This window comes from Anarhichas minor, unplaced genomic scaffold (genome assembly GCF_050575085.1).
Source record: "Anarhichas minor isolate MPS153535 unplaced genomic scaffold, ASM5057508v1 ptg000043l, whole genome shotgun sequence".
Classification (NCBI taxonomy): domain Eukaryota; kingdom Metazoa; phylum Chordata; class Actinopteri; order Perciformes; family Anarhichadidae; genus Anarhichas; species Anarhichas minor.
In genome coordinates, this window is record NW_027466489.1 from 6,538,940 (window position 1) to 6,560,368 (window position 21,429).

Below are 21,429 nucleotides of genomic sequence, written 5' to 3' on the forward strand. Positions count from 1 at the left end.
ATCATGACAAAAGTCATAGTGTTTTACAAAATTGTCATAAAAATGGCATAATATAGTACAGCATTAAATATGTCACAAACATTTAAAAATCATAATATTTCACAAAAAATGTTGTAATATAGTATGTCATATTTTTTGATGAAAATATGGTAGAATATAGTACCTTGCAAATGCTATAAAAATGACAAAAAATATAATTGAGAATGTAATATTATTATGTCACTTTTTTATTATGAACAATAAAATGACTATACAATGCCATTTTTGATGATTATTTTAGTGACACAGGTCACTGTGAACTCACAAAACATGTTTCTGGCCATAACTCAAGAATGCATAATGCTGATTATGTCAATTTCACACAATTGCCTAATAAAATAATATGAAGTCATGACATTTTGGACGGACCATGAGGCGATAATTCTAGTTTGTTCAAGTTCAGGGGTACAACACTCCATCCTGAAAAAGCGAGGGGAACATGTCCCCTTGGACATACACACACAAGCTGCAGTAAAACAGGTGTGAACATCCAGATGTCCAATGTGGCAACCAAATGGGTATAGCTTCAGAATAGGGTGGGAAGGGAGGAGATAGAAGAAACGGGAAGGAAATAGTGAATGTGCTGGTTGCAAAATAAAATCACTAAAGTTCCGTCTAAATTTAGAGACAACCACTTTTGGTTCTGCAAAACCGGAGTGCATTGTTTAAATTGTACATGAAAAAAGGAAGGATGGGAGGACATTTGGGTTGGAGGACAGACTTGAAGTAGACAATCCCACTTGTTGTATATAGATCAGAAAAAAAACAAGTAGTATATTGTTATCATCTTTATTTGTGTAAAATGTGTAAGAAAGAATGTTATACACCAACTATTAATACAATGATTTAAATCGAAATAAATGTGGTTACATTCTTAAAACGTGTTTTCTTTATGTCATGGCACTGATGTGTAAAATACAAGAGGGACGTTACAGAATACACCTGATTTTAGTAATACAACAGCAGTCGTGAATCTACACAATAATCCTGACAGATAAGCATCGTAAAAGCGAGTCTAGAGTTTGTAAAATGAGGCAGGATCTTTTGTAATGTGGGTACATAAGGAACACTGACTTGCAGGAAGCACTATATACAAATATCTAAGGCCATGGTTAAGCAGGTAGCAGCATACAGATCTGTATTAATAAGAGACTTAACAATAATGAAAACAAAACATGCATGCACATAGTATCTTGGATAAATAAATGTTACATTAGTAATATTTAACAGTCTTCAGCCCAGAGTGACGATGAAGGACCTGTACACCTCTCTGTAGGCGTTTCGGAGCAGGACATACGGGAAGCAGCGCTCCAGCATGTCTTGGCTCAAGAATGGAGACTCCTCCACAATCTGAAGGAATTAGTGTTAAAATTGTTAAATCTTGAGTTACTCCATATTTTTATTATTGTTAACAAATCCCATTAAAAGGGCAAAAATCGGTCTGCTCATTCACTTCTATTGAAGATGTAAATCTTTAGGCTGGAAAAATATAGTTTCCTTTAAGCCATTTCTCAAAACAGCTGGGCACCGTAGTTTTAAGTAAACGTTACCCAAACAGGAGAAAGTGGTGCAATAATTGTTTGTATTTTTTTTTGTTTATCATTCATGTATTAATGCTTTAAAGATAAACAATAAATCCATTATAAAAAACACTGCAGGTGTGATGGCTTATTGCACAGAGAAAAACCTAAGTTAATGAAAGGTCATAGGTTTTCCCATTAGTCAATTATAAACCCACTTAAGTCTTATTGTACATTTAAAAATACATGATTTTACTGTGAAACCTACCCTGTGTAGAAGCAGGTAGATGGACTCTCGGTTTTTGCTCTCCATTCTTTCCACGTTTTGTCCCAACTGAAGCAGAGTGGAGGAGGCCAGCTGTGGAATAACACAAAGTTAAAAAAGAGGCAGATCAAACAACTGGAAAGTTTCAACACTGTTGGACTCGACCTAAACCTCAGCTGGGGCAAAGGTTGGCAGTGTATTGAGAAAGCTCTTAAACTGAAATATTGTCATAGCAGTGGTGTAGTGTGCCCAAGAAACCAATTATCCCTCGCCATATTCCTGTCACATTTAGGGCTTTTCTAAGATTCGTTGCACCATGGCATGACCATCTGCCTTTTCTGTGAAACACGTTATGAAGTCAGTGCTCCTCGACCTTAATACAAATCTATGTCTACTTTAGACACGTATTACAGGCTGCAGGTCTATCACTGTTCAATTGAAGTGATTCCCATTCCAGAGGCTTCTTTTAGAGGTCTGAAGCAAAAAATAGTCAGAAATATAAAACAGAATTTAGTGTAGCAGAATTTAGATTTTCTGATTTACTACCAAGGTTCCGATTGAAACCCCTAGTTGTGACACCTAGGAAGCACTGTCTTAATAGTTGTATAAAATCAAACCCTTTTTTATTTTAAAATGAAATGCAGGATAACCAACGCTCCACTCGGCTTTATCTTAAATAAGGAGATTTTAATTTGAAAAGTAAGACATTTACTGTATAAAGAAAAACAAAATGTTTGCCACTCACCATGAGAAACTCTTTGAGGTGCTGCTCTATGTTCTTGTTCTGAACGGTGAACATGGCAGCAGCCAGCTGGTTTATGGCTGTAGCTAAACAGTGGATGTTGTTGTTGTGTCCTGATGAAATAAAAAGAGATCAGCACTGACAAATAGAAAGAACAGAGTAGCGTGTCCTGTAACCTTGGCCACAGAGAAGATGTTTTCATTGCCCGACAATTAGCGAAATTAACTCGATGATCCGCAACACTTAAGAGGAAGCATACTGAGCGTACTTCCTCAGGCTCACAGGCTACATCTATTTCCAACACGCCAATGGAAAATAGAGACAAAGAAAATAATCTGAGACAAACGCCACCCTGTGCTCTGATAGAAATCTCGGCTATTTGCTGCTCTTAATGTTGCTGCCCAGGCTCTGAGCCAAGCGCTTAGGGTAAGCAGGGCCACATGCCAAGAGTAACTGTATCGATGCACGTCAGCTGAACTTATCTGTAAACAAAAGTTTCTCAAAAGAAACGTGTTTCTCATTAAGCAACATAGTTTGCTGAGGATCATGTGGAAAGTATGATGCAGCGATGCTATTAAGCCTAATGTTTGACGGTGGATAACCTCTATCAGCGGCTGGTAAGTAATGGCTGGAAGTAGTAACGATTAGCATTTGGTTGAGATCTGGCAAGCAGTTTGTAGCAGCTGAAAATAAATGGATTGATATGCACCTCCATGCTCTCGGCTGTAGAAAGAGTTGGGGTCCAGCGCCAGTGTAGGCAGGGATACGCCGACGTAGACCAGCAGCAAACAGGACAGCTTGTACTCCTCATCAATTGACGTGTTATCTGCAGGTTTTTCACAGAAAACATTAAGAAATGAAAGAAGGCTCTTTATTACAGATGACTAAGCCATTAGATCAAGCTGTTTGCAGAAGTGCCACTGGTAGTTTTAGTGTTACCTGTCTGCATATTGCTGATAGCTGTGACAAGGGCGGGATCGATATCGCACGTCAACCCTGCAGCTGAAGCCAGCTCAAAAATGCTTAGAGTCACCTGTAAGGTCATAAAGCATTAGTTGAAGTAAAGCTAAAATAGTCAGTTTAAAGCTTCTCCTGAAAGTGCAATTTAGATTTTTACACCATTTAAACTTTCCTCATTTAGTTGCATTTAGTTGCTGATACACACCACAAAAAAAAGCCATTATGCTGGTGTGTACTTTGTATTTTATGTAGCAGCCACAGAAGTGACATACTGGACATGCAATGACACTATATCAGCAGTGGGTGCTTTTGTAATGACACACAGGTTTTGATATTGCCCTATTTCTGGTTGCATGCATGGTTGGCCTGTCTGGGCAGAATGTTTCCACTGATGTGGTTTCGACTGCAGAGCTGCAGCAGCGATCAGAGTCTCTCTCACGGAGGCATGAGGGGGCTGCTGACGTCTTTGGGGTTATCCTGGCCGCGGCTGTGGCACGGCTGTCATGCCTCAATCAGAGGCTAGACGTAAGTAAGGGAGGCGGAGTTCATGAGTCACAGTCACACAGATAGCTCCAGAGGGAGATAAGGAATTTAATTTGGTTGGTAGGCAACTAGAGAATAGAAAAAACTGTTCCTCTGCAACTCTCAGATCCACTGTTGCACACTTTCTGTTAGTATATTCTGTAATATTAACCCAAGATGGAAATCAGTCAATCCCCCAATGTCTGAAATGTAAATATGCTTAGATGAATGCAAATATAACAATATGTCTTCAACATAAATTCTCCCACGATAAGTCGACCCTGTGAAAGCAAACTGTCAACATACCGTTGATAAACTGTAATGGGATGATTCATGCAAAGTGAAAATCCTGATTTTTGCACTTAGAGTGCTCTGTGGGATCTTAACATACTGTTGCTGTTTTTCCAGTGTAGCTGCCATTAAGTGGTATACAAGCTGTCTTTTACCTTGATGTCAGCTTCAGGAGAGATGAAGTCCATCAGGCAATCGATGGGCCCGATCAGGTTTGGACAATGCTTATTCAGGATCTAGATTACAGGATTATATGACACAATACTACTGAGATCATACATGATCAAGTAAAGACCTTCATATACTGAAGCTACTAAGTCAAGGGCAGTTTTCTTCCAGCTTTATATTATAACAGATGCAGTGCATGGAACCATAAATCACCTGTTTTTAAACTGTTATTCCTTTATTTAAATAGAGTAAAACTGTATTTGACTTAAAAAGAAGAATAAAAAAAGATTACTCAAGATCCACTTACTTTTTTCCCACAAAGCTTTCAACTGCACCTTGCAGAGTTTGCTCATTTCTCATCCCATGTTATGGAACTTCAATCACATGACAACATGTGGTCGACAGAAAAACATAAAACTTGTTTAAAAAAATTGAGATAACTCCAACTACTGATGAAGACTTTGAGATGCAGTTGAAAGCTCCGGAAAAGCTAGTGAGTGAAACTTGAGACTTAAAAAAAAAAAGAAATTGTCAAACCACTATTCCCAAGGTCAAGAATGAGCTTTTACTCTAAATTTTAAAAGATCTTCTTGTCAATTGTACCTACACTCTATAAGAAACTGTTTTTGCAATCTAAGAGTTTTATATTATCTTACATCTTTCAGACCGTCCTGTGCCATCAATCTGAAGGACAGGATCACCCCGATGATGGTCATCCTCTTCAGTACGTTCTCGCCACCTAAAGAGGTGCATACAAAACAGATCAGAGGTTTGCTGCTGTATGAAGCAGTAAAGCAGAGACACTGTGGGTGAATGTGTGAAGAGTGTCGGACAGCAAACCTGGTTATTTGCACTTGAATTCATTTCTGGGCTCTAAGAAAACAAAATTGCCGCTCTAGAAAATGTGACCAATCTACACGATAATATAATTTGTCTTATATTAGGTTTGTAAAGTAGATCCATAAAAAAATTTGAGCTCTTAAGTACTGCTGAATTTTGTGATTATAGGTACAGAAGGAAAAAATAAACATAAATAATAATTTATTTATGTTTATTTTTATCAAATTATTCGCAATAGCTTCCTGCTCTACCTTTCTCAGCTTCCCAAAACATTGTAATGATGGAATACAAAGATGTAAGAAGATGATTAGTGAGTACTTTCCCTCTGTGTAAATTCAATGGGCTTTTCTCTCCTGGCTGATAGCATCAGAAAGGATTTTCAGAGGTTTGATATAAAGACACTGAGAAGAGTCCATTTCTTCCTTTCTTCTACCTTATTTAGTCCCTTTGTTTGTCTTGCACCATTGGCGCCTGAAAGTGCTGATGGTAGTTCTCACTTCTATCATGTTAGCCTGAATAAGTGATGTACAAAGGGCCGCTGGTCTGCCAAAGATATTCATGTGTATGTCAGTCAGTATAGAAATAATAAGGAGTTAGAGTGATTCAACGTTAGGACTCCTCTTTCGCTTCATGTTCTCGTTCCTTCTTTCTCTGTCTCTGTCTTCACTTTGTACTTTGTGCACCACCGGATCTCCTCCTGTCTGCCTTCAAAACCCCTATACCTTTTATTCATTCCTTTCCTTTTTAACCCTTTACCTCTTCCTTCACATCTCTTATCACCTCTCGCGTTCCTATCTCAACTTCTCACCTGACAGCCTCTTCTTAAGATTGGCCATTTCCCCAGGCTTATCAAAGTTGTTCCTCATCTGTACCAGGACGTCCATATTCTCAATCACCAGTTTCTGACAGAAGAGAAGGAAGTGAGATAAGTGATAAAACCACCTTCAGGCGGGAGTTGTGTAGGAGAGAGGTCATGGCTGTGACAGATCTGTCTCTCAGCAAGTTCAGAGCTCCTCACTTCAATCTTAAGTGTCAAAGTGTGGAGCCTGACACAGCACAGGAGCAACTGATTTAAAAGAGATACGCAGGTTTGACAAGATGAAGGTAGCTTTGAAGCACAACAATCTTTCCAGACTTTATTATATTGATTTTAATGTTAACATCAGTAGCAGATGGACAGACGAAAACATCAAAACTGAAACTCATTTAATTCCTATTAGCTATGGATTGTAAATTAAATGTATTCTCTTAGAATGGACATGAAAGCTTAAAGAACATGTTTTTTGGTAGATAATGCATTTTCTCTTACAGTCGATCCAAGGGAAGAGTGCAGTAGCCTATCTGCATATTTTAGGTATCATGTAGAGTCAGTGGCAGTTCCTTTTTGGGGGTAAAAAAATAAATAGTTTTCTTTAGTCTCAGCTACACTGCTTCTGATGTCACTGCTCTGCCTTAGTAGAGCAGTATTGTCTCCCTGCTACAGACCAGTAATACTCATATCAAAGTTACCCAGCTTATTCAGCGGGCCACTGATCTACATCCTTGAAACAAGCCCATTGCATCATACTGTACCTTCAGCTCACTGACTTGCGAGGTGATGTGCCACATCAGGTTTTCACTCAGAAACTTCAAGCCGTATGGACCAATTAGCTCCGCCAGGGCCTGTAACTCTGCTCAGAAGATGATATGAATAATTTATGAGTTATGATTGGAGGGAGATGAGTGATCAACAGAAGCTTAAATTTACGTTTTTACAAAAATGCACAAAAGAAACAGGCTCAAGTGGAGATGTTTTGTTTGCTTCAAGTGACTTTTTTTTCACGCGAGTCTAATACAAAGCTTTAGAAAATAAGCTCTAGAAAATATGAAAGGTTAGATTTTTGAGTGTAGCGGAATCAATGAGAGAGAGACAACTGCAGCTTTTAGACCTTTCACTCAGCTCAACATCTCTGCCTAAATATGGATGGATAAGGATGTGTGTGGTTAAAATTGGAGGTGGTTAATGGATTGGAAAATGAGTCAGTGAGAGGCACGCAGATACCTCACTATGGAGTAAATATAGACGACGATGATGACATTGTGTGCGAGCGTCTATTGAAGTCCAGTGGTCTCCAAGGTACTGTGTGTGTGCATGCCTTATGTATGCATCTCTATTATGTTTGCATGAGCCAAGGTCTGTTGTGGAGTAGATATTAAAACAGCCGGAGGTCCACTGCTCTAACAAGGCAGCGTGTAGGCAGAACAGGAGGCTGGGTGGTGGAGACACAAGTGATGCTGGAATAGTTATGATGCAAGGACGAAAGAGCGGGGGAGATGATAAGCAATACTGAACTTTACATTCATCAGGCAGTGTCAGAATAAACTGCATGACAGGCAGTATGAAGAAAAACACAACACACCACTACAATAACAAGCTCCACATCCTCTTGAGCAATAACACCCCCTCTGAATGTGGTGTCAAGAGTGAATGAGATCGAACGTTTTTGAAAAGAGTGAGTCGTGTCTTGGATCTGTGGACCCGTGAACATTAAACCTTAGAGGACAAGGGTACTTTTTGTCTGTAAAAGCATGTCTGCAAAAAGTGAAAATGGAGGAGAAAAATCTGTCTTTTTGAGGCATTTTTGCTCTTGTCAGGCAAACATTGTCAGAGAAAAGAATATGTTTAAAAACCTTTCTCATATTACACCCACAAGACAAAAATTCTAGCACGTGAATGTAGTGTACATCATGGAAAAGTTCATAAAAACCTCCAAAAGTTAGATTTGTTGCTGTGGATGCTAAGCTCTGCATGTCACTGATGACTGTCATCTGAATTACATTTCCTACACTGTATCATACAATGAAAGTCAGTGAATACAGCTATATAACCTTCATACTAAGCTATGTATTATTTGTCTCCCATTACCTATATCACCTTCGTTGTGAAAAGACAAAGGTGATAGTACAAAATATGCAATGATTAAGTGCTGGGGCCCGACCTGATATATCTGAAAACTCCTCCGCTCTGAAACTTGGTTCGTTGTCAGTAGCCTGGTTGATGAAGCAGTGCATCGTGGGACAGTGAACGATGAGGGAGTTGCTGGCCTGACGCAAGAGACTCTCCAGGAACCTGAGGTGCAGAAAAATCAAACATAACAAAAGCTCCGTTGTGTCTTTACTCAACAGATGTTTGAATTTAAGAGTGAAAGTGAGGGACATAGAAAGACAGGAAACAAAGCAGAGAAAGAGAAATCAAGAGGATATGCTTTCATGTGCTAGCTCTGCGTTTTAAATGGACACGCGCATGCAGCATAGAGTTGATACACATATATGTATTGCACACACCATTTTGTGTAGATGGTCGTAATAGTCTGCCCTCCACGTGAGTCCAGTGGCTGTGTTTGCTGCAGCAGGACGTTCTTCACCAGCCGGGTGATGTCCACATTGATGTAGCTGGAGAGGGTGTGCAGGCTGGCTGTATAGGCTCTTAACCCCGCCAGGACGTCTGAGGGACGGGCTATCTCCTCGGTGGTCTGGTTGTAATTGGCCATTCTCACGATGATTCTGGAGAAACATGTTTAACCAACGTCACTTATAACCAGGAGTGGGCTGAGGGCGGACAGAAGGGACCTCAAGACGGGTTAAACGAGCCATGGTGGCATGGTACTATACTCTCATTAGGTCAGCACATTCACTGCTCCAGGGCTTCAATTTTATTTATTTTATTTCCGGGCCATTAATCCCCTCTCTTTCTCTCCCTGACTCGTCTGTACAATTTTGGCCATGGACAGACCAATCACTGCGAGCATGCTGCTACTAAAGGACGCTAATTTTAGGGTGACAGGGGAGATCATCATCAGCTAAGACAGGGAGACTAAGCAGAGCATATACACAGAAACATTAGGTTGCCCTGGTACCAATCCCTAATCTAAATAACAGTTAGCACAGAAATGACACAGAGCAAGGGATGGATCTCTTCTCAGGTTTTTAAGTGGGTGCAGCACAGCCTGACACGGAGGAATCAGATAGAAAATCAGTGTTCATTGTAGTGATGGAGGAGACATTTCTAAAGAGACAAGCTCCAAATAATTCCCTAATTGTCAGGAGGAAATAAAAAACTGTATATCAGTGAGTGACAATTTGGAAAAAAATTGCAGCTTGAGATGCTTTTGAATTCTCCCAGTGCGCTGTCACATCTTGGTCAATAGTGTTTAACATTTCCGACAGCTCCTGTCCACGATGGCGGTCAGCCTACTGAGCAACATGTATGTGAGCATATAAGCAATCAGTTTGGACATAGAGTCAGCAGTATAAAAAACTATTACGAAATTATGTTCGTACACTGAGTACAATTGTACAGCACATTTACGCACTGAGGAAACAATATTACAATGTGTTCCTTTCACAATGAAAACAAGCGCTCATGTTAGTTATTAGCATATTTCTGAAAGTAATTGCTGTGACATTCGCAAAAAAATCCAAATCCCTCTGCTGCACATGAGATAGGGGAAGGTTTTTTTTTTAGGCAAACATCACCTCAGAGACTTCAGGAATCATCACATCCACATTTTTTCAGACAAATATAATAATGCCCCCATCCCCACTCATACTCAGAGAGGCGTGTCTCCAGGTGGGAAATGAGGAACTCTGTGGGAACGACGATGTGTTCGAAGACAATAAATTCACTGCAGAGGCTGTAGGAGGAGCAGAGCTCTGTCAGCATCAGATGCATCTTGTCCATACTAGGAGATGTGGGAGAAAGAGAGAGAGAAAAGAGAGGATAAATGCTGACAAATGTTTTGACAATGACTGTAGTATGGATGTGCTTTTCTCAGACAAATAAGGTAATAAACCCGTTAGAGAATTGTAAAACATCTCCGAACTGATGCAGTGAGGAGGAAAACTGAGAGGAGGGAGAGAGACAGAATTACAACTCTTTTAACTAAATTTGTGAGTTTTCTTACTGGAGCTACATAGAGAATATGATCAAAACAATGCTGAGAGGTTTTGTTTCTTAATTTTGAATAGCTTGATTCAGTACCCCATCAACCTTGACTGGTTCAACTAGAAGGGTAATAAAGTTCAGGACAAATAATGCCTCATCGGTGAGAGCATTTTAATCTTGTCCTCCTGATAACTTCAGGAAAGAAATGCGTCATGGGGTGAAGGAAATCATTTGGAAATGTCAGCCAATATTAAAACATTTCTGCTAACATTGAACTGCATACTTCAACCTTGGCAAAACTGTACAGTGTCAATTGTTTTTTTTAATGGACTGGATCAATTTGACTGGAACAAGCGTTGATAATTCTGCATGTCTCCAGAAATCAGGGACGTATCAATTACACTCACTTTTCCAAAACGTCTCCCAATTGAGTACAATGATTAAAGGATCAGAGAGAGAGACATAAGTAGAAAAGTGGGGGAACAAAAAGGAAAGCTGACTTGGTAACAACGGCCCGGTCTTTCCTCAGGCTTTCGGCGCCTGGTTTCTCTTTCTGGATCTCTCCCTTCTTTGGCACCGGCTTCTTTTGTTTTCTATAGCGAGCTGCGCTGATGGCCTCGGCACAGTTCTTGGGCTGCAGCTAAGGGGTTATCAAGTGGATAGAGATGGATGCAGGGAAGGAGAGAAGGAAGGGAGACAGAAAGAGGAAGAATTCAGCCAAGCAAATATTGGGAAACATGCTCAAAGACAAACATGGGAGTTTTGCATTAATATTGAATGCACTCAGTCAAAAAGTAAACACTTTTGTCATACTTTCCATACTTACCGCATCTGCACTAATATATATATATACATATACAGTATATATTATATATACTGTATATGTACGTATATATATATGTATATTAAACCTGAAATAGACTTCACCTGGTCATTGAGTTTGCACTGCTCAGCACATATCTCTAACACAACACTGCTGGTCTGCTTGGCTATCTGCTCCAGGAAGGTCACACACAGGCGCAGAATCTTCTTCTCCATTGCCTCTGTCTAGAAACACAAACAAGTGCAGTATATGTGAGTGTGCACATACTGTATGTTCAATGACAGAGGACAGGCATATACGAAGGCAACATACACACACACACACACACACACACACACACACACACACACACACACACACACACACACACACACACACACACACAAAGGTAGAGGGCATATTCTCCAGTTAGATTCAGTCCAATGTTTAATGTATAAGAATAAACTGACATGTTGCTGTGATGATGCAGCTGGTGAGGTGTGTTATAAAGTGATAGAAATCTAACTTAATGCAGAGTGTAACCAACGTGCGTCTTCAATGCTTCTTAGATGATGCTTATGTAATAGCTTGGTAAGCAAATGACTCAACACTGACCTCCTCTGGGCAGAGAGGATGTCCACACTGGCTGAAGTGAGAACAGACGAGCGGGAAAGCCATGAGGTAACGCTTCATGGTCATCTCCTCACTGCTCTGGCAAAACATCTTCTCAAAGACGCGCGGGTAGTAACTGTTAAACAAACAAGATAATAAACAGTTAGGACATTAAAGTATTTAGTCTTGAAGAGAAGAGAAGAGAAGAGAAGAGAAGAGAAGAGAAGAGAAGAGACTGACCCGAGCATGGACACCTCAGATGTGTCCTGCAGAAGTTCTTCCAAACTGTCCACCATCCTGGTGTGAAACTGAATCAAGTTCATCACCTTTGCTAAGTCGGGGTATTCCTTTAGTGGAAGAGGGGCCTTGTTCACACTTGTGTAGGCCTAAAACAGAAGACAATGAGATAAGGGTGGCATTCACCATGTTTTAGAGTGAATACTGTGCAATATTTGATATGTTGCAACAAACCTACTTACCTGCAATCTCAACCAGTCCAATCTAAGTGCTCTGAAATCAAACTCCTCTTTTTTTTCCACTGCAGAGTAAAATTGAATCATTATTGAAATGTAACGTTTTATGTTGCATTTAATGCAGAGAACAATATTGAGTGTACACAAGCTGCAATAATCTGCAGTATGTTTTTGTGATTACCTTGTTTGACTGACAAAGCAGAGAGGGTTGAGACGAATGAAGTCATCAGCACGGACTCCTCTTCTGGACACACATACATGTTCTGCAGAGGAGAAAAAGTTCCCTTAATTCATGCTGTAGAAGGAGAATAAGGGATGCATTCAGTAATAAAAACCTTGATGGCTTTCCCCTTTCTGACACTGCCTGCCCCTCAGTTAACAAAAGAAAAATGCACAGAATTGTATGCTGCCCCTTTTAATGTATTTCACATTTATATCGACAGGTACCTGTATGGTGTCATTGAGAACCAAAGCATCAAACTGTGCCAGGTACTGGACGTGGTAGCGTTGAACCACATGGCTGTACTTTGTCATCAGACCTCTTAACTTCTCCATGTGGAAGAGCAGCTCAGCCATCTGACTGAAAAAAAAAAAAAAAAAGCAAATTAACACTAAACATATTCATTTTTTATTACATTTCATAATTAAAATGTGTACAAAAAAGCCACTGTAAAATCTCATGCGCACACTTTAGGACGACTGCACTATTATAAACCGACATTGCTGCACTGTGGAGAGACATCTTAAGTTGCAGCGGGGAGAACCTGCTAGCTGCCAGATTTCTGAGTGACCTCCACAGTGGTTTACATCCTCTGCACCTATGACCTACTTGTCAATGTAGTCCTCGGCTGTCTTTATCTTTGGCATATTCTCAGAGTGTCTGACGAGCCACAGGACCTCGTCACGGGAAAATGACAGAGCCATGAAGACATACAAGGCCTTGGGGATTTGATTGGCACACAGGACAGAGAAGAAATAGGAATGTTAGCAAAGAGTCTCAGATCAGTGAAGTCATGATTACTATGAAACGCAGGGTCATTCAAAAGAATCCCCTCCCCCTGTCCATATATTCTCCAGAGAGGCTGGATCAAAGATACTGTTTTTCATCAGTCCAGAATTTCATTTTTGACTTCTAACTTGCAGTAATGAACTCATTTAAATTCCTCGAGTGTAGCTGTTATGCTCGTTAGTGTCCCCTTGTACCTTTGGTCCCAGAAGTCCAGGTTCATCATCCAGAACTTTAAATAATTCCATCATCGCTCCTCTCAGAAACTGCCTCCTCTCTCTGTGCATAGCTCCACTGGTAATAACACAGGAAATGGTCGGAGACATTTGGTTCCCACGGCTCATTTCAAAGAAAATACTCATCAATGGATATTAATGACAAAAGTTTAGTTTCCTGAAAGTCTTACCAGTTGAGTAAAACATGCTCACGGCATTCCTTGATGTCTGCAACTCGCTTGTTATATCTGATAGAAGAAAAAATAAACAAATTTGATGAGAAGCTATAATTTACAATGTAAAAATGTATAATTCCATGTGGTCAGCGCAATATTGACCTTTTTCTAATATGTGTCATCTTTGTCTTGGCACGTATTCATTTAGCAGTGGAAGCAATTTCTTCTGAAACTCTAAATACAAATAAGTCTTACAATGTAATCTAGTAACAACTATACTATGATATCTAGTTTATAGTAGATTATATCAACGTCATCAACTTTTCTCTTTAACCGTTTGTCTATACAGTAATCCATTGTCTTCCTCTCCAAATATAAAGGCACTAAGGGTATTACGTACTACTTACTACTGACTATATGTGTTGTTTGTGATTTTTTAAATTGTTTAAGGATAATTAAAGATTATTTATTGCCATACTCTTTTTTTCAGCTGCATACATTTGATTTTAGGGAAATATACTTTTAAAACAAACTTTTCAACAATTGCCTTTGATATGTTAAAATGCCACAAAACTTTTGCATAGAGAAATTCTCATTCATTCATTTAACCTTTATTGCTTTTTAAATTTGTATTGATCAAGTAGGACTACTTCTCATAATATAGCAGTGCAGCGTACGTACCCTTTGATGCTGTCGAAGAGGTCCTCGGAAACCTTGTGTATGTTGAGTACTTCATCTCTGGTTAGGACGAGGTAGAGGCCGCTACGCAGAGCCATCTTCCACAGCTCCTGAGAGGCCTGGTTTGTATTCAGGCTGCTGTGGCACAACAGGAAACCGACTGCAAGGAGCACAGTCAGCAACATTTAAGGTACAATCAGTTTAGCATGTGACAGTGCTCCTGTCATGACAAATGTAGAGACGTAGTTAACTGGTTATATCTCCGAAGCTCAATTCTCCAAAGCTAAATTCTTTCAGCAGTAATACTAATCCATCAATACTGTTGTTGTGTGTTCCGCTCACGCAAATACCTGCAAGATGTAAGTGTGTCTGGAATGTGCCGTTTATATATTTGTATAAAGTGAACAGAAGGAGGACGTTATCACATAGGATGAGGTATACATACTAATGATCCACCGCTCCATCGCCTCCATAGACAGGTATTCACACGCCATCTGTGGTGAACAACAAGGTTATTAACGTCCAGTAAAGACACATTCACTACAGCATGTACAAAGCCTGATGCCTGTTTGACGAAGTAAAATCCTGTCAGTTAAACTACATGGTAGCCATCAGAATCTTCATCGTTACTCTGTTCTGGTTCCCACTCATCAATAGATTTTGGAAAAAACTCCTGGAAATATTGACCATCCTCCCTAAATATGCTTTAAGAAATACAAAAATGTTGTAGCTATCAGTTTTCTCTATAGACTTTAAATGCGGGCCATCTTTTTCATTCAAATATTTATCTTTTGAAATTGTTGCCTGGAGGTCCCTTGCTCGACAGGACGAGTGATTCCTCTATGAGGAGGCCACAGCCGTCGTAATGAGTTCAAGGAGGAACAGAGAGGTCAAAAGACAATAAAATGTATCATTTTCTAAGTGAAAGCTCTGTAATAAGAGGACATGTGTTTCATGCTATTGCATAATTTAGCTGTGACACCTTTTCTACCTTCTGTGCGTGGAAAAAAACATAATCTAGACACTACACCTCTTCCTCTCTCTCCCTTCCTCTGTCAGAGATGAATACGGGAGGAGAGGTGATGGGAGGGCGGACTCACAGTGTCACAGCAGGCTGGGTCCAGCATGGCAGCTGGAGCACTCAGCAGGCTGAGGAGCTGGGCGCTCCGCCACTGCTCTGCCGGCAGGTTCCTGCGTGGGTAGACCATCTTCAGAGACAGCAACGCCGCCGTCACAGACTGGGAGATGGACAGAGAAGGACAGGAAAACAGTGAACGAGGAAGGTAGAGGGATGCGGAGAAAGTGAAAGAGGCAAAATGATAGAGATAGAGAAAGAAAGCAACACTTCACAGCAAATTATAGCAAACAAAACAAGCTGGAGGCTCAAAAGATGAGGTTTACATGTTTTTGCACAAAGGCATATTTAATGCTCCACCTCAGAGACCAATGTAAGTGTCAGTGTTAAAGGAGTAAATATAAATGATGAATAATTTGTATTATTATTGTAAAATGCGTATTGTGTTGATAAAGCACTTGCAAGATACAGCATCCACATATAACTGACTACTTTGATGGGCTTACACAGAGTCGTGACCTCAACCTCATCTAACACCTCTGGGATGAACTGAAGTGCCGACTGCGAGTCAGACCTCATCACATCAGTGCCCGTCCTCCCTTATTCTGTTGTGACTGAATGGAAACATATCCCCGTGGAGGCTGTTATAGCCACAAATCAATAATAATAGGAATGAGGTGTTTAACAATCATCATTATGGTGCAATGTTTGGGTGGCGATATAGTATAGTACTAAAGTGCAGTGTTGTGACAAGACAGGAGTGTTTATCATTCATCATTTAAGTTATGTGTTTAAATATGCGTTCATAGTTGTACTAAGTTGAATTAAACGGAATGTTTTGTTTACTTTACTGCGCCAACCCCTACGTTTTATCTCAAGGAAATTATCAACATGTTGACGTAGCTTTACAATTTACTGTACCCTTGTGTGAGGGCCAAACTCCTCAGTTAGCTTCTTCCAAGGATGTTCATACTCCACAAACATCTGGCCGAGCCGTGGGTAGGCTGGGTCACTGCAGGATTTATTACAGCATGCAATCAATCATAATTTGAAGGAAAAGAAGTAGGACAGTATATAATGATAGAGCATTGCTAATACTGTGTCAGTCTAGCATTACCTACAGGGATCTTGCTGATAATAAAAGTGTTGGTTTTCATGAATTACACAGTTCCCTGCAGTTTGTTGGAGATAGAGAGCTGCACGTAGCAAATGCAACATCACTGGACGCTATCTTGATCATTAAGGGTGAATAACTGCACAACACATCCATCCATCAAATTACGTTGTACCTCATATATGCAGTTTCATGTTTCCTCACCTGCTCCCATTGGTCATCTCATGGGCACAGTTGAACATGCCCACCAGTGCCTTCTTATCATCGATGCGAGAGAGCGTTATGATAACAGACGTGTATGTGATGATCAGATCCAAGTAGTTCTTGGTGAAGTCAAAGTTGATTGCCTGAAATATAATAAAAAAATGGAGACAGTGGTTCTGAAATGACTGAAACTGGTCTAACTAGGCAACACATTCTCACTCCTAACTCGTCAAATACTGAGGTTTGGTCAACTGTAGATACAGTGGAGCTAATGTGGAGACCTAAAAGAAAGACATTGTTATTGAACATCAGGAATGGAGGCTTTCATTAGCTGTATGTTTAAAATAGTTTTTTTTTTAAATCAGTTTTTGGAGATTTTTGGTTGGAAAATATTTGTCATCATAGACATCAATAGAGATCACAATAAATACTTTGAATATAAAAAACACACATCCTGCAAATGGCTGTAAAAAGGTTGTAGTTTCCCCACTGATGGAGAAAAGTGGTTGAACAAGCTTCATATAGCAATATGAGTGTTTGGAATACACTAGGCTTAGAGACAGAAGTGGATTAAGCTGAGGGAGTAGTTTAAACGATTTAGATCTTTTGTTACTTTATCCCAACCTGAAAACCTATCTCCATTGAAATCCATTGTGACGGACTGAATTCAAATTCATGACCACAGCCGCTACTCTTCCTCTTTAAGCAAACTACGGTCACCTTTCAAGCGGAAAGGGTTAGATATGTTATGATAGATTTGGGTCAAAGGTGAATGAAAAATGTGTTATAACTGCAATAAAAAGAATGTGTTCAAATGGATTTCACTATTGATTGTGACAAATGGTTAAAGAAAAGGTCCTGCGCTGAGGGAAAATAATAATAAATCAAAGTATTGCGAGGTGCTTAAAATGCCAACATCGGCTGTGCAAATCAGATAACAGGAGACACGGATCGCTGAATTATACAGTAGAATATACATAATGCACAAGGCAAAGGGTGCCACTTTAATTGCGATAATAAAAAACCTGACAAACTGAACAGGAGGAGGCTGTGGGCGGTGAGAAGAGAAAACGTAACCTGCAATATGTAGGTAGGTGGAAGGAGTAAACAGCATCGTAGCAGAATGAATAAAAAGAGTGACAGCTTGTCAGAAATCAGCAGATGTTTGGTTTAAATTAAACGTTTTCCCTGACTTATGAATAAATACATCTTAAATACTTACAATATCAAAGAAGCACTGACAGGCATCTATGGTGTTCAACAACTCATAGACGTGGTCCTGAATGAAGAACAGAGAAGGGTTAGATTAGAACAAAAAAACATTGAAATGATGTTAAGCCGCCAAAGTGATTTCTTAAACACGTTTTCAAAGATTCCTGTAGCCTAATAATCATTACACATTTGCATATTTTTATAACATCATGATTGAGTTATTCTCAATCTCACAAATAAAGATGATGCATTGGCCTGGCTGCGACCTCCATCACAGAAATATGCAAATGTCAAGGGAGGTGTAACTAACTGCACCAAACCACAGTGAGCCAACTGTCCTTGATATTTGGAATAAAATTAAATATGTTCCTATATGAGAATAAACCACTCTATATGTAAATGTATTCTGGAAAACAAAATAGCAGAAGGAAGTAGAGAGAAAGAAAGACAAACACCATCATTGTCCTCTATTACCACATTTGTCCAAAAAAGAGAAAGAATAATGTAAATTTATTTTCATTTTGATTGTTTTTATGTTGTTATGTTATGCTTCTGTTTCTTCCTCTGCTATTGTCGTGTATTTCTTTGTCATGTTATGTGAAAAAAAAGAGATTATCACCCTGAACTCTACGACATCCAGGAAAGAGTCGTAGTAGCTTGCTGCACCTGCCAACACTTCAGATTTCTGTCTCTGGATACCGGTCAGATTTTGCTAAGACAAAAAAAGAGAGAGAACTTTTCATTACTGGTCAGGTATTATGAAGCGTCACATTGTTTGAAAAGTAGAAGTCGCTCTTCCTGTGACTTGATTAGTTTGCTTCACTTCCTACTTGATTAAACCGTCAGCCACAAGCAAATGTTTACATTAAAGAAACACATATATAAACAAAGTATGGACACAATAACAGATATACTCATAGAGCCAATATCATGCAATATAATACCATAGCCCGAGATGACTTGCATGGGTAACGCTGATCATCGACTCTTTGTTTTCACAAGTCAGTTGTTTTACAACTTCATAATAAGACGTTTGGTTTTTTTTGGAGATCAGAGGTTTTGTGATGACGAAGAGAATAACTGTTAAACATGTCATAATGTTTTCAGTGGATCACACAATAATTATTTGTTTACTGCGAATAAACAAACAAACCTTTTTTTGTGACAAGATCCCTAAATAATAATTTCACCATCACAACAAAACAAAATATGAAATATAAGTACAAGCTTGTCCTTGTATAGAAGGCGAGCAGGAGAGAAAGGCTGCAGTCAAACTTACAATGTTTCCCCTGAAGTCAATGTTGGGGAATTTCTTGTTGATGTATTTGATGGCAGGCTCCATGGTTTTATCGGTCAGGAAGGATGGCCGCAACTTAGGGTCTGCACAGGTCTGTAACAGAGGTTAGGAAAATATAAAGATGTGAGGATGTGATCAGTTCGCACGCCACACTGTAATGCTCGGCCAGACTTTCTTTATATTTCACTCGGAAGGTTCTGGCGGTTAAATAAAGTTTTCATGCCCTGCCATCATGCTCTGTGGGCTCTCTTGACAGCATTCTTTACATTTTGAGTGGCATCCAGCCACAGGTTAGAGAAGCTAGCTTGTCAGAAGAGGAATCAACAGACTAGCTGTGAAGATTGTGGACAGAGCGGGTGATAAGGCTCTCCCCATCTCCCTCAACAACAGTCCTCAAGGTGACTCTGAGCAGAATAGTGAACACTGAACTGCCCCTGATAATCTGATGTGTGAGTTTCACAGCATTCAGTTTAGAATAACTGAATTTTGAGGTGACTGACAACTCAGACTGACTTCCTGTTTGCACTTCCTCTTTGGAGAACATAAACTCCATTGCGTTTGGAAGACAGTGCTGCCTATTAAACTAAGTACACAGCTGTTACAATTATCTAACATCGTTTCATCACAGCAGTTTAAGCCACAGCTCCTGGAGAGTTTCTTTATTTTGAGAAACTGTGCATTACCGGGTTATAACTGGTAATTCACATTCTTACTTACTTACTTACTTACTCACTTCGTACTTCTGTGCATTACGGATAAATTACTTTTACATGTTTGGCTTGATAGAATCATTATTATTTGTATTGTAGACACAAATGTAGATCCAGCTCTCCTCCTCTTTCAACAGTTCTATGGAATCTCACATTAGAAATAAGTGCAAACATTCTGAATATGATTCAATTTCAATCTGTTCCTAAGTAGTAAAAAAAGCATATACTGTTAACTCTTTGTATAGTGTAAGAACTGCCCGCAGGAACATATTTTGAGAAAACTACCAAGGCGTAAGATTATGAGTCGAAAGTCAAGTTCCTTATTTCTGTTACGCAGACAACTTGCCTCTATAAATCTTCCTATTCTCCCTCACCTTCTTAATGTAGTTCATGCGTATTAACACCCCATTCCCTCTCTCATTGAGGATGGTGAGTTTTTCAGCCAGTTTCTGTTGGTAGTCCATTGCTCCAGAAACACTCCGTTCGGGCCTTGGCCTCCTGCTCCTGTGTCGTCGTCGAACCCTCGGAAACAAGTGCACCCAGAGCCTCACCCTGACGCTGGGTCACATGGGGCCCATGGGTGGGGGTGGAGCCATGAGTTGAGTGTCACCCACACACTATAACTGTATGTCAAAAAGTGGTTAGAAATGTATTAAAGGAGGAACATTTGCCACAAAAAAAGAGAAGAAAACCCACAAAAAAAAAGAGAATCATTGTTTTTATTCTTTGGCACATTTGGATATTTAGTCACATTTTGAGAAATTACATTCTCCACAATTCACACCGTCGCTCAACACTTCATGCGAGAGAGAAAACATGTATTATTGAACATGTATTGTTGAGCAAATGAATGTCCGTGTGTTCTGTCTGTTAAACTGCCTCTGTGTTGTGAACCATTTGAGATACTTCCTCTTGCTCTGTGAAAGGCGTGCAGAAAGGTACAAATCATATTCTTGTTACTCAAGCAGAGTTCACGGAATGTAATACATTTTACTTTCACTTTTTCAAACTAACCAGCCAGTAAAGAAAACCAGATACAGGGATGAATCTTTAGACACCTTTTAAAAAAGGTCTTTCTTTCACCACAAGATGGCAATATTTACCAACTGAAGCTGTGTTTCCTGAACGAATGGGGGATCAATCATGCAACAAAGTGGGTGTGTGACAAATACAAACTATATCATAAAAACGCCTAAACCCACACAGACTGGTGACAAATGACAAAACCTCCTTAAAAGGATAAGACAAGACAGACTGTACATTATATTAACTGTACACTATGTATGTACTGTATGTGTACTCGGAGGTCTGTCCCGACAGAGTTTAGCATAATTGATGCATTTCCATCTATCCATTTTCATCCATCCAGGTGAATTTGGCTCATGAATAACTCATGCTTAGCACTCCAACACAAAACCTGATGTTTACTTGGTCGATATGCAGTAAACCATAATATAACCACACATTATGTTATTAATACAAGGTTCACATTCACTAAAGATTGACCACCCATGTGTTGTCAATCATACAACTTCAAAACTTGTGGTAAGAACATTGTTTTCCATGTGTAGCCTGTGCTGTCTT

At 39.6% G+C, this 21,429-nt stretch overlaps 1 protein-coding gene across 2 annotated transcripts; it reads right to left on the reverse strand.

The window, feature by feature from the left end:
- Positions 1–814: 814 nt before the first annotated feature.
- Positions 815–20,392, reverse strand: nckap1l (NCK associated protein 1 like). 2 transcript variants are annotated; one of them, XM_076110525.1, is made up of 31 exons: positions 20,220–20,389; positions 19,118–19,228; positions 18,458–18,550; positions 17,849–17,905; positions 16,627–16,769; positions 16,230–16,320; positions 15,334–15,471; positions 14,679–14,727; positions 14,237–14,393; positions 13,571–13,627; positions 13,362–13,458; positions 12,988–13,097; positions 12,606–12,738; positions 12,340–12,421; positions 12,165–12,223; positions 11,926–12,071; positions 11,689–11,821; positions 11,199–11,318; positions 10,772–10,911; positions 9,937–10,068; positions 8,672–8,890; positions 8,326–8,456; positions 6,920–7,017; positions 6,156–6,249; positions 5,164–5,246; positions 4,495–4,575; positions 3,506–3,599; positions 3,276–3,392; positions 2,570–2,679; positions 1,828–1,917; positions 815–1,389 (listed from the first exon to the last, which is right to left on the reverse strand). In XM_076110525.1, exons 1-31 carry the CDS (start codon positions 20,307–20,309, stop codon positions 1,273–1,275), a joined length of 3,372 nt encoding a protein of 1,123 aa, XP_075966640.1. In that variant the 5' UTR covers positions 20,310–20,389; the 3' UTR covers positions 815–1,272. The 2 variants fall into 2 exon arrangements, with proteins under 2 accessions (XP_075966640.1, XP_075966642.1); XM_076110527.1 differs by lacking the exons at positions 815–1,389; positions 1,828–1,917; positions 2,570–2,679; positions 3,276–3,392; positions 3,506–3,599 and having other exon boundaries at positions 4,550–4,603; positions 20,220–20,392.
- Positions 20,393–21,429: the final 1,037 nt, after the last annotated feature.